The 11,264-nt window shown below is 41.2% G+C and overlaps 1 protein-coding gene and 1 long non-coding RNA gene across 2 annotated transcripts in view; both read right to left on the bottom strand.

The window, feature by feature from the left end:
• Window positions 1–160: 160 nt before the first annotated feature.
• LOC111812018 lies at window positions 161–5,125 on the bottom strand. Its single transcript, XR_002817633.1, has 3 exons — window positions 5,086–5,125; window positions 3,983–4,115; window positions 161–1,600 (listed from the first exon to the last, which is right to left on the bottom strand). It is a non-coding gene; the product is annotated as an uncharacterized LOC111812018 (long non-coding RNA).
• Window positions 5,126–5,184: 59 nt separating this feature from the next.
• The window catches only part of LOC101584200 (uricase), a 7,251-nt gene continuing 1,171 nt past the window's right edge, over window positions 5,185–11,264 (bottom strand). The window contains exons 3-6 of the mRNA XM_023699055.1: window positions 11,194–11,253; window positions 9,655–9,778; window positions 7,584–7,667; window positions 5,185–5,563 (exon numbers count right to left, since the gene is read on the bottom strand). Of these exons, the coding sequence (XP_023554823.1) occupies window positions 5,489–5,563; window positions 7,584–7,667; window positions 9,655–9,778; window positions 11,194–11,253 (343 nt within the window). The 3' untranslated portion in view covers window positions 5,185–5,488. The remainder of the gene's footprint in view (window positions 5,564–7,583; window positions 7,668–9,654; window positions 9,779–11,193; window positions 11,254–11,264) is intronic.

Here is an 11,264-nt window from a genome sequence, read left to right as displayed (position 1 = left end):
AGGAAGAGGAAGAGGAAGAGGAAGAAGAAGAAGAAGAAGAAGAAGAAGAAGAAGAAGAAGAAGAAGAAGAAGAAGAAGAAGAAGAGAAAGAAAGAAGAAAGGAAGAAAGAAAGAAAGAAAGAAAGAAAGAAAGAAAGAAAGAAAGAAAGAAAGAAAGAAAAAGAAAGAAAGAAAGAAAGAAAGAAAGAAAGAAAGAAAGAAAGAAAGAAAGAAAGAAAGAAGAAAGTGTTCACTTCATGCTTTATCTCTGCTGTACTGCTGTTGTTGTAGACAGCATGGGGAGACCAGCTCCAGGGCCATGGTGATTACAGCCGCCAAGCCAGCAATAGCGGTAGAGCAATGCAGAACCCCAGCAAGCCTGCAACTTTATTTCTCCTGAAGTTCAGGCTGGTGTCTCCTGGTGAGGCTGGAATTAGACACATTCATCCTGCAACAATTCTTAGGCCTTGTGCTGGCTTGAACTCTGCTGGGGCCACTAGATGGAGCCAGCAGTTATTCTGAGTTCTGAGTTAAGTTGGCCCCTCTCCCAGATGGCTACCAGCCAATTACTGTCCTCCGGTGGGACATCGGATCGCACACTGCTCGCTGCAGTCCGCTGTGTCCAATGCTCCACTTGTGCGTCTCTCTGTGGAGGCTGCTGGGGTTGCCATCAGTCACTGTTCATCTGAAAGTTTGAGCTGCCCCTCTGCACAGGGAGTCCTAGCTTAGGGAGAAGGCCCTGCCCACTGCCTCCTCCTTTTTAACTGAAGTTTCTCTCTTTGCTCTCCCCATGGGCTTCAATTCTCACATCAGATCCATTCTGGGTTCAGGGGACCTACTTCCCTCCTTCTTTTCTTTCTCATGTTGCTATGTTCCAGTGTCTGGACTTTAAATCTCACAGAGGCTTTCTCTGCTACTTACCATTCTGCCATCTTCCTTGAAGCCTACCTGAGCATCTTTAATGGGAGCGTTATCTCCCATTGAGTGACCACAGCAAGGTATCACCATACACCGAGGATGGTGGAGAGATGACTTTGTCCAGAAGGACCCCCAACCAAAGTCAAGTGTGTTTATAAGAGTCATACAGGAGAGCTCTGACAGATAGAAGAGAAAAAAAAATGACATGGTCATAGAGGCAGACCCTGGGCCGTGAACCAAGAACCCCAAAGGACAAGGACAAAAATCTCTCCTAAAGTCTTGATAGGGAGCAAGACCTTACCAACACTTTGCTTTTGAACTTGTATACTCTACAGCTAATTATGAGATAATAAATTTCTGTTGTTTATACCACAAATTAATGATAATTTGTCAGAGCAGCCTCAAGAAACTAATATCCCTGAGATAGTTCTCTTTTTGTCTAACTATATTTCTCTTTCTCATGTAAAGGAGAGCAGTATACTTATCTTCTATGTTAGGTTGAATGTATTCCTATGTGGTAATTTGTAAAAGACTACTTCATACTTTAAAGATAGAATGTAAATTTGTTTCTTAGTACAGGTTGAGGCACCTGGAGAGACATCAATGAGGATCCTTCTGGAAAAAAGGTCCTTAGCTGCTGCATTCTCAATAGACTCCTACTGTTTCTCCATAGGCTCCAAAAACTGAGAATTCTGAGAGGGATCTAGAAAAATGGAAGAATATCAGGTTACTAGGCCCTAAAAAAACCAATGAGGATAAAGACTATAAATACAAATGGATTGAGTTTGAGGCCTTTGGAAGCAGAAGTGGGGTCTGGTTAAGGTGGCTTGAAATCCATGTCCTTGAAAACAAGCTTCCTCCTAAGTGCAGGCATGGAGACAAAGCTTATACAGGTTTCACAAAGGTGGCTACAAGGGAAAATTCCATACAGCTCAGAGTCTGAAGGAAAGGAAATGTTCTTTTAGGACAAAGCATAAAAGGGTTAGAAAAAAGTTCAAGTTTTTACAGTTAAAACCTTCAAGAGATTGACAAAGATAAATTCTGTTTCAATGACAAATAAGTAGAATGCTTCTTTAAAAGATTTTTTTCTATTATGTGAACGTTTAAAAAGGAGAGAGAAATTACTTTCTAAAAATAAAGAATAATAGGGACATAAGTCCAACTCTGAAAAGAAAAGGAATGAATGGGTCATAGTTTCTGTCTCTGTCATTATGAAACATTATATGACAAGATTTGCAAGATATGGAACAGCCTTAGGCAGAATCTTGACTGACAAAACTACAAGTCCCAAATTATAGCCTGCCCAAAGAATACTATACTAACTACCTCCACACAGCTCATGGCATTGGAATCACCTTCATTACTCTTCCATGCAAGTATTCAGGATGGGCGTAGGGGAAGGACAGGAAGAAAGACAAGGGAGAGTATTGTAAGAGAACTCCTATGCCAGAGCCAATAGAAAGAGGTGAAACCATTTCTGACCCCAAGGAAACATCCTTCAGAAAGCAGGAACTTAGCAAAATATGCATAAATATGAAATGTGCCACAATTTCTGTCGAAGGATTTATTGGGAGCCACTGAAGCTGGAAATTGATCAAATATGTGAAAGCAGGACTAGACCTATGCACCTAAAGCAGTCAAGCTACATCAGCCCTGAGAGAAGCCTCCTGACTGGTTGATGTCAGCTATTAGTCACTAGGCAACCTTGTGTCACATGGCACTATCTTGGCAAAGGTATAAATAAATGCCCCTACTGTTCTGGTAGTCCTTTGTCAATCAAGAAAACAGACCACCACCTGAACCAAGGTCTTGTCTTATCTATGTTTTTTTTCATTCCTGCCGCCATTTTTTCCCAGGGCATCACAGACACCAACAAGTCCAACAAAGATTGTGCTAGAAGATAGGCTTTTTCTTTAAAAAAAAAAAAAAAAAAAAAAAGTATCTAAAATTTATGCAAAGAAGAGAACATCAAGTAAGAAAGGCCTAATTAAGGTTTTTTGTTGTTGTTTGTGGGGTTTTTTAGGCATTCATGTTAAACTCTCCTCTTGGAACAGAATCATCAAATTAACAGAGGAATGGAATGTACCAGCCTTTTGGCCCTGCAATTTACACGATGTAGAAACACATTGGGTAGCATGAGTAATCAATGTAGCATAAAACCTTCCTTAACAAGTTATTTTCTTTTTCTTATCCTGTGTTCTAAGTAGTCACTAGCTTGTGAATGACCTCCAGCATCTTGTAGGGTTTAGTTACTCAAGGTCCCCATCCTCACCTGATTCACACAAGCCAGTGATGGAGATTGTCACCTCATAGCCTGATAGCAATGAAAAGAAGACATGTTGATCGAATGTTACTTAAGATATTCGATCAACATTTGCCAAGAAATGTTGCATGTCAGGCACAAAAACTACCATAATTCTTCCAAACTTTGAGCTTTTCAATCCACAAATATAAACAGTAGCTTCTACTTTCACTGCCCTTTTATAGAAGAGGAAAGTTATCGCAAATGTAGTAAAAGGTGGCACCAGGATTTAGGTGCATTTGCGTTCATACCATTGCTATCACTTAAATAAGTGTCTCCAACTATCACAAATTAAATGCTTGGCCTCCAGAGTGCTGTTTCGGGGAAGCAGTAGGAGGTGCACATGCTCTCAAAGGGGATTGTGGGAATTTGGTGTCTTCCTCTTTGCTTCCTGGCTGTGGCATGAAAGATCTGGCTCCTCCATTTGTTCCCACTGTAATGTACCACCTTTGCAAGAGGCCCAAGGCCAAGGGACCTCCTGAGCATGGATGGGAACTTCTAGAACCATGAGCTAAAATAAACCTTTTCTCTTAAGTTAATTGCTATAGGTATCTCACCACTTTGGTATTAATGTTAGTAATACAATTCTACTTCTTTAGGTTGTAGTAGTATAATGATGAATAAAGTAAAATTATTGAACAATACTGAGAGTTCAAATGTAAGCATTTGAAAGAAATGGAGATTTTTTTTTTTTAATTAAAGGGAAGTTTTAAAAAGAAGAAATTTTTATAGACTGTTCAGATGAATAGGTTTTAATCATGGGCTTTTGAAATTACAACTTACGAAGCTTTGTGTTAGGGTTTCTATCTAATGTCCTTCCAAAGTCTCATGGGCTTTCAGGTGAAGCTCTGGAAAGGTGACAGGATCATGGGTGTGCAATGCATCTCACTGGATGTGTCCACAGATGGCTTCACAGCTGGGTACAGGGTTGAGAGGTGACTTCTGGTAGGAAGAGGTGGGTCATTGTGGGCATGGTCTCCAAGTGTCCATATTCCTCCTCTGCTCCCCTTGGTCCCTCTCTCCTTCCTGCCCTCTGTGCCAGGGACCTTTTCCTATGCCACACCCCTCTACCGTGCTGCCCTACCTTGGAGGAAGCCAGCTGTGGACTGAAACTTCCACAGACTGTAAGTCTAAATAAGCCTTCCCTCCTTAGAGTTGTGGGTGTCAGGTATTTCCCTCAGTGACAAGAAAGTAGCCAAGGCAAATATTTCTCTGATCATGCAATAAATGGGCTGACCAGGTAGCTCAGCAGGCTAAAGTGCCTGTTTAAGCAGAAACAGCAACTGGGGCTTGATCCCCTGCATGCCTTGCCAGCCCCACCCCCAGGGCACACTGAGACAGTGATTGAGACTGGGCATGGATATAATTCCAGCCTATAATTTCAGCACTTGGGAGGCTGATACTAGGAAGATCACTATGAGTCTGATCTGTGTAGTGAGACCCTGTACTAAATACTTCAAAAAAAAAATGAAAGCAATAAGTGTTCATACTTAGAAGACTCTGAAAGTATGTGGTGAAAAATTACTCACAACCTCATTATTCAGAAATCACCATTGCTGATAGATTCATGTACATATTCTATATGTATATTCATCCATACATATATTAACTTTATATTTATTAAATGTGGTTCTTTGTGCCTACAGCATATATTATTCAAAGAAAAACAATTTACACTGACTTGAATACCCCAATGTGTATTAAATATTCTTTAAGTGTTCCAAAGTCATAAAAAATTAATACAAAAAATCATAAGAGTGGTATCAGACTAGAAATAAACCACCAATTGTACATATGCTACAGATTTTTTAAATTCAAATATTCAAACAATTTAAATCACAATGACAAAACTTTTCAAGATAGTTTTATTACATTTTCTTTATTACCTGGAAGCATCAGTTAGATGAAAACAAAATGGCTTTTTATACTCATGCTCAAATTAATTAATGTGACACTCCATTAATTCATGATCCTTTTCTTAAATTGATTCCATGTCTTCTTCAACATAGGAATGCACAAACCACCAAAAAGAAATATTGATTTATGATCATTCTAATAGTCAGCATTTTTAAAATAAACTATATTCATAAAACATATTATAATTACTAATGAGATAACCCACATGATTCCTTTTGCTGAGTTGGGTATGAAGAAATAAATTATTTTATAAAAGAGGAAAGTGTACACTATAAACTAATATACTGGGCTGAGAACTTGCATAATTTCCAACATCACGAATGACTTAAGGAATTTCTCGGCTAGGATGGTCTACTCTTGGTGGTCGCAATGTCACAGCTTTGAAGACAGCTTCCTCCTGACTGTACCAGTAATTTTGCCATAGGGACTGTCTAATGGCAGCAAGACCTGCAGAAAAATCACATGGTAACTTTAGAAACTGCAAAACAGCCCTCTCCTTCCTATGAATCAGTATTAAAACAGCGGCAAAAACAGCTTGTTAAGTAGCAAAATGTACATGCCCTACTGTAAAGTTCCTCCAATCATGTTGATGCTTTGTTTTTCCGGCAATATTTAAGAGATATATTGATTTTCTAGCAAATAAAAAGGTTTTTTTTTTTAAGTTTCAGCATTGGGATATGAATGTTTCTAAAGCATATCCCTCTTTTAAAATAGTGTAGTGGGTACAATCTGACCTTTTCTGGATGACTCACTTCAGACATCAATCATTGTCCAGTGTTATAATCCAGCCATGCCTTCAGGAGCATCTGAGGTCCACATGGCTGCTAGCAAGACACTAAGTGGCTCCAGACAGCTGGGCTTTTAGAGTTCTTTGTTCCTACCCTGTCATTTGTCACTTCTTCACTGTTGTTAGTGTATCTGTACTTCCTGTTTCTCATAGGGTGACTTCACTTTGTGCACACCTGGGTGAGGTGTCTAAGTGTGGCTCCAGGCAACCCCAAGGCATAGGGACAACATGTGCAGCCCCTTAGGGGCCTTTATGCAGAGCTCTGATCCAAAGGGATCCATGACTTCCTACCTCCAGGACTCCAGCAGGGATAGAAGAGGGAGTTGTGAGTCTGGCACCTTAGAGGAAGGGACACTGCAGTCTCAGCCCCCATGAAAGCCCTTAAAATGATCAGTGCAAGCCTGAGGCTCCAGGGAGCCTGTGAGTACCCTCTTCTTGTCACTATCTAGTCACGACCCTTGGTCCTGATTCTGTTTGGAGCTCATTTGTCCGGCCTCTGATGGACATGACTAGGATTACTTTCAGGTATTTCTTGTTCTTTAGCAGAAAATCATTATAAAAAGACTTTACATAGTCTAATTAATGAAACTCTCAATATCACCATCTTTGCCATGCTCTGAGGTATTGATGCCTTTCCTTTCAGCTGAATGAAAAATGCCTGGACACAGTGTGTCCTTCAGAGCTAAGGTCTACAACTCAGAATTAAGGTCACCTCTATCAGATACTCAAGCATAATCTTTGTTTTCCAGTGCCACTTGTCCATGTCCACCAGAAACTGATGGTGGTACAATGCCCAGTGGTGTTCACCAACAGTATTTTCAGAACAGAAACAAGGTACCTCACTCAAAGCTTGTAAGACTCTTGGGTCAGCTGGCCAAGAACATAGGACTGGCTAGAAATTCCTTTGTTAGCATTTGCTCACCAAAGAATCCCAATAGGTAGTTGTAGCAATATCTCACTGCTTAACACATACTAAAAGAAGTTATCCAACTCTTGTTTTCAGATGGATCAAATGGAGAAATCCTACCACTTTGAAAATATGGGCACAGTCCTGATCTCCCAGGAGCTGACCACACAGGCCACCAGTCAGGACTTGAGGCTGCCTGATCAAACACTTCGAGAGGTTTAGCCTTCTGCTACAGCTAAAAATAAAGTCAGGGCCAGTGCATTTTCTAAGCCAAATGTTTTCTTTCAAAAAATGAATTTCCTCATCTTGCTTTGTACATTTGCAATTAGACACAAAAACACTCTCAACTTCCCCATGTCCATTGTGTGCTACTGAATTTACTAGTCAAAGGACAGAAATGATGAAAAGATGTGAAAATAGAATCTTTTCTTCTTTCTTCTTTGCCTTGTATTAGAATAATGAAGTTGTGACCTGTGACCTTGTGTGCTTCTTTTCCAAGAAGCAGAGCTCAGAGTCGTTTCCTTGGGCACACTCTGTTCCTCTTTTGTCTTTTTTTCTCTGCAGCTTCCAATCCTCATTTCTAATGAGTCATCCAATTCCAAGCTACTCCAATGCCTCAGGCATGGAAACACCTTTGATCAGTGTAACTATATCATTCCCCAAAGCAGTAGCTGTTAAGAGCTTCAGTCAAAGACATTATATCCCCAAGTTTACAAACAGGCGTAAGGAGGCTGGAGCAGAAGTATGCTTTAGATATTTGAAAGTTCTCTTACCTCTTCTTTGTTGATCAGTCCCATTTTGGACAAGTCTATGTTGAAGTAGTGAATGTTTGGCAGGCTGATTTCTATGTCTTCTATCTGGAAGCCACAAGAGTATGCAACACATTGGGCAACAGCAAGCCTATCTGCAGCCCAGCATTCTCACTCCTCCTACCCCGCCGCCCTACCCCCCACCCCCAAGAGATTCCAGCTCTGTCTTTGAGGCACTATCTGATGCTCCTCTACTTCCCAACATTTTCTTTCCAGCTGGTCCTATTTTCAGTTGGGAGACCCACTCCTCTCCACTTGTGTAGAAAATCTACTCTTCAGAAAAGTAAGGGCCCTTTGAGTCCAGAACCTGGGAATTCTCTTTGTCACCCAACTGGATTCCAGGAACTGGCCATGCAATGCTCTAATTCTCTTTCATTCTTGTCCCTTTTCTCTGGGTCTGTCCCTAACATTTCTATGTCCTGGAGTAAGAGTATAGTTGGAGATCCATGTGCCAGATGTATAAAGACTTAAAAGCTATAACTCAAGTTAAACAAAAATAAAAAACAACTTTGTCAGGTATATTCTCTTCTTCTACCTCAACAATTACACCCTCCTCATGACCATGAAATCCCTAAATTGGTGTGCCGTGCCAAGGTATGACAACATATTGGCCTACAGCCCCCAGACTGTCCTGCCTCCTCTCTCAGAATCACATGGAGAAACATTCCAGCACGCATGTCAAGTCCTTCCTGCTGCTTTGTCCACTCTTAGGTCTAAGGCTGTTCATACTAATAGTCTGATCTTCCTTTTGGAGGTTCTAGAAGTACTCTCAGGGGTACTTGGGCAGGAACTTCTGGGGAATTCATGAGCCACTGAGAGTGAGTTGCCTTGTCTCCAATAATTCACTCAGGGAAGGAGGTAAAGTCAAAGGAAGGGGGAAAGGGAGCTTCTAAAGTGCTGGACCTTTGAAGAGGCCTCTTTTGTGCAGGTCTAAGGGTGCCATTTCTCTGTTCGCATCATGACCTGAGCCCAGAGCCTGCTTGGCAAATTTCTGCAATAGCATCCCATCAAATATGTCTTTGCCTGTGGTTTACCATCCTTACACCTTGTCCTCATAGTGATCTTTCTAGAGGACTCAGTTATGCACCACACAGCCCGCTTATTCTCTTTGGTGGTTCCTACAAGTCACTAAAAGTGCTTCCTAAAAAGCAAGATAAAATACAGAATCTGTAAGGAGCCTAAAAAGGCCCTCTCAGTGGTTTTAACCTCGTGTCTAGGAGCATGGAAAGACTTTCCTTCTGGGAACTTCACATATGATTGGCTCTTGACTGACTGACTGCATTATATCACCTGCTGCCTTCACTCCAGTTCTGATCCATCTCCCGTGAGTGTAGGCCCAGATCACCCTTACTTGTCTACAAAGACTCAGCACACACACGCATACACACACACACACACACACACACACACACACACACACTTCTTCCTCCAGAAAATGTGGCTGGCCCTATCCCCTCTACCCACTTTAGACACTTCCTCTGTATTTCTATAATCATCTATTAGCCATTGCATCATTTGTTTTTTGTTTGCTTGTTTTTTGCTCACTGACTGATAAGCTCTTTGAGATCTCTTTGAGAGGACCATTTCTAATTTATCTTTACATCTCTTATCTACCATTAGAGATAAAACAACCAATAATGTCTAATGAATGGATGAATGAACAGACAAATGGGTGGAATTAATCTCTCTATCTTTTGTTCTCTGGATCACATGAAACATAGAATCTCCATCTAATTATCTCTCTAGTACAGCGCTGAAATGTCCTGAATACACGCTTGAAATCAGAGACAGGTGGAAGGGATCCAAAGAATTTTCAAGAAAACTAAAGATCTGTGACAGTGGCCTGTGTTTTTAGGTTGGACAGACTTTTCCATTTTTTGCTCCCTTCTCACTTGCTATAACAAGCTTTTGAACAACAACAGATGTCATTTTTCATGTGTCTTCCACTTTCTTATTTTAACTCTCAACTTTTTCTCGGAGCTGACAGGAGACACAAGTTCTCTCAACCTTCGGAATGCAGAGTAACTAAACATACCTCAGGAGCCCGCCTCAGGGAGAGCACCTGGACATCATAGAGAGTCTTCTGGACAGAGGGGGAGTACTCGCCTTTGTCATAGGGCCCAGCAAATTTTTCCAGGATGGTATCCCGAACGGTGTCCCTAAAGCACAGAGAAGAAAGCTAAAATTCTCATAAAGTGGTGTCTCAATGATAGATTATAAAGCTAAGATATAGTGACATTTCTGCTCCCCAGAAAAATTTTATTGATTATTTTAAAAGAGGTTATCCTACAATGTAAAAAGACCAGAAACAAAACTCATTTCCCATTTCTACACACACACACACACACACACACACACACTCAACACGTGGTGAACATCACTAGCCCGTCCTCATAGGGGAGCACCAGTGCCCACTGGACATCTGAAGGTAAATCTCCCACAGTTGAGAAACCCAGGAAATTGGTTGCTGGTCCCTCGAACTGTTGTTACCTCAGGGATTTTATTCTGTGCCCAGACTCTGCGTTCAGCATTTTCTGATTGTGTCATTGCATTCTCGATACAGCTGCAGTGAGGACTGTGTCAGCCTCCCCAGTGTAGAGCTCAGTCTGAGCTTCAAAGGTGTATGGTGGCCTCTGAGTGGCTGTGTTCAGTGGGAAGCTGCAAGCACTCACTACCCTGACTCTGACATGTTTAATCTCTTGCTCTTTTCAACATAAGCACAGCAGATGCCTGCTGCCCAGGTGGAGAACTTGAAATAAAGAAGGAAAAGGGGGACTTGGGTGAGATTCTCCTCAAGCATTCAGAAACCTATCTTGAGAAAAACTAAGACAGTGGAAGGAAGCTACATGGGGAGGAGGAGCAGATTCTAGCTTATCATACACTAAAAATGTCTGACAATTAGAGCTTTGTGGAGAGAATAAGATACCTAGTCAAAAGGCAAGTTTGGAGAGTTTAGAAGCCTAATTATTCCTTGTCAAAGGTATTATAATAATAATCATACCTTTACATTTTAAATTATTTGTCATTTACAAAGGACTTCTATGTATATCATATGATTTTTTTTTTAGCTTAGTGTGACCAATTGTCCCAGTTTTTCTGGAATCAAAAGATCTCCTGAAACATGGGAATTTCAATGTTAAAGTCAGGAAAGTGCCTGGCAAACTGAGAGGTATGACAGTTGGCCACCTCTACCTCCTTGTGGGGTAGTAAGGTTGGATATTCACTTCACTTGACCAATGCTTCTTAAAATGTCTTTTAAGTCTTGCAGCATTTGGGAGCTGGTTATGAATGCAATTTATCAGGCCCGCTCACCCACAGAATCAGACCCTGGAGGTGGCTTTGTGGCTTTTGATCTACTACATCTTAAAAGCCTCTAGGTCATTCTGATGTGTATTCACATTGAAGAACCATTGATTTAATACATTAAAATACAGGAGGGATTTCTGACCAGTGGGGAGGTACAGTTGAGTGAATTCTAAGTTGTCATTTTGGATCGAAGATTCCATGAACTCTGAGACCCTGGGAAGAGGAAGACATGCTCCACCCCAGTGCCCAGTCCTAGCGCTCTTCATACCATGTAGCGTCAAAATCCACATCTCTGCTGTGACGATAGCGCCACTTGCAGTACACTTGGGTAGCAAAGCA

This window comes from Octodon degus, unplaced genomic scaffold, assembly GCF_000260255.1.
Source record: "Octodon degus isolate 3935 unplaced genomic scaffold, OctDeg1.0 scaffold00109, whole genome shotgun sequence".
In the NCBI taxonomy this organism is placed as follows: domain Eukaryota; kingdom Metazoa; phylum Chordata; class Mammalia; order Rodentia; family Octodontidae; genus Octodon; species Octodon degus.
This window is presented reverse-complemented; position numbering and strand designations above follow the sequence as displayed.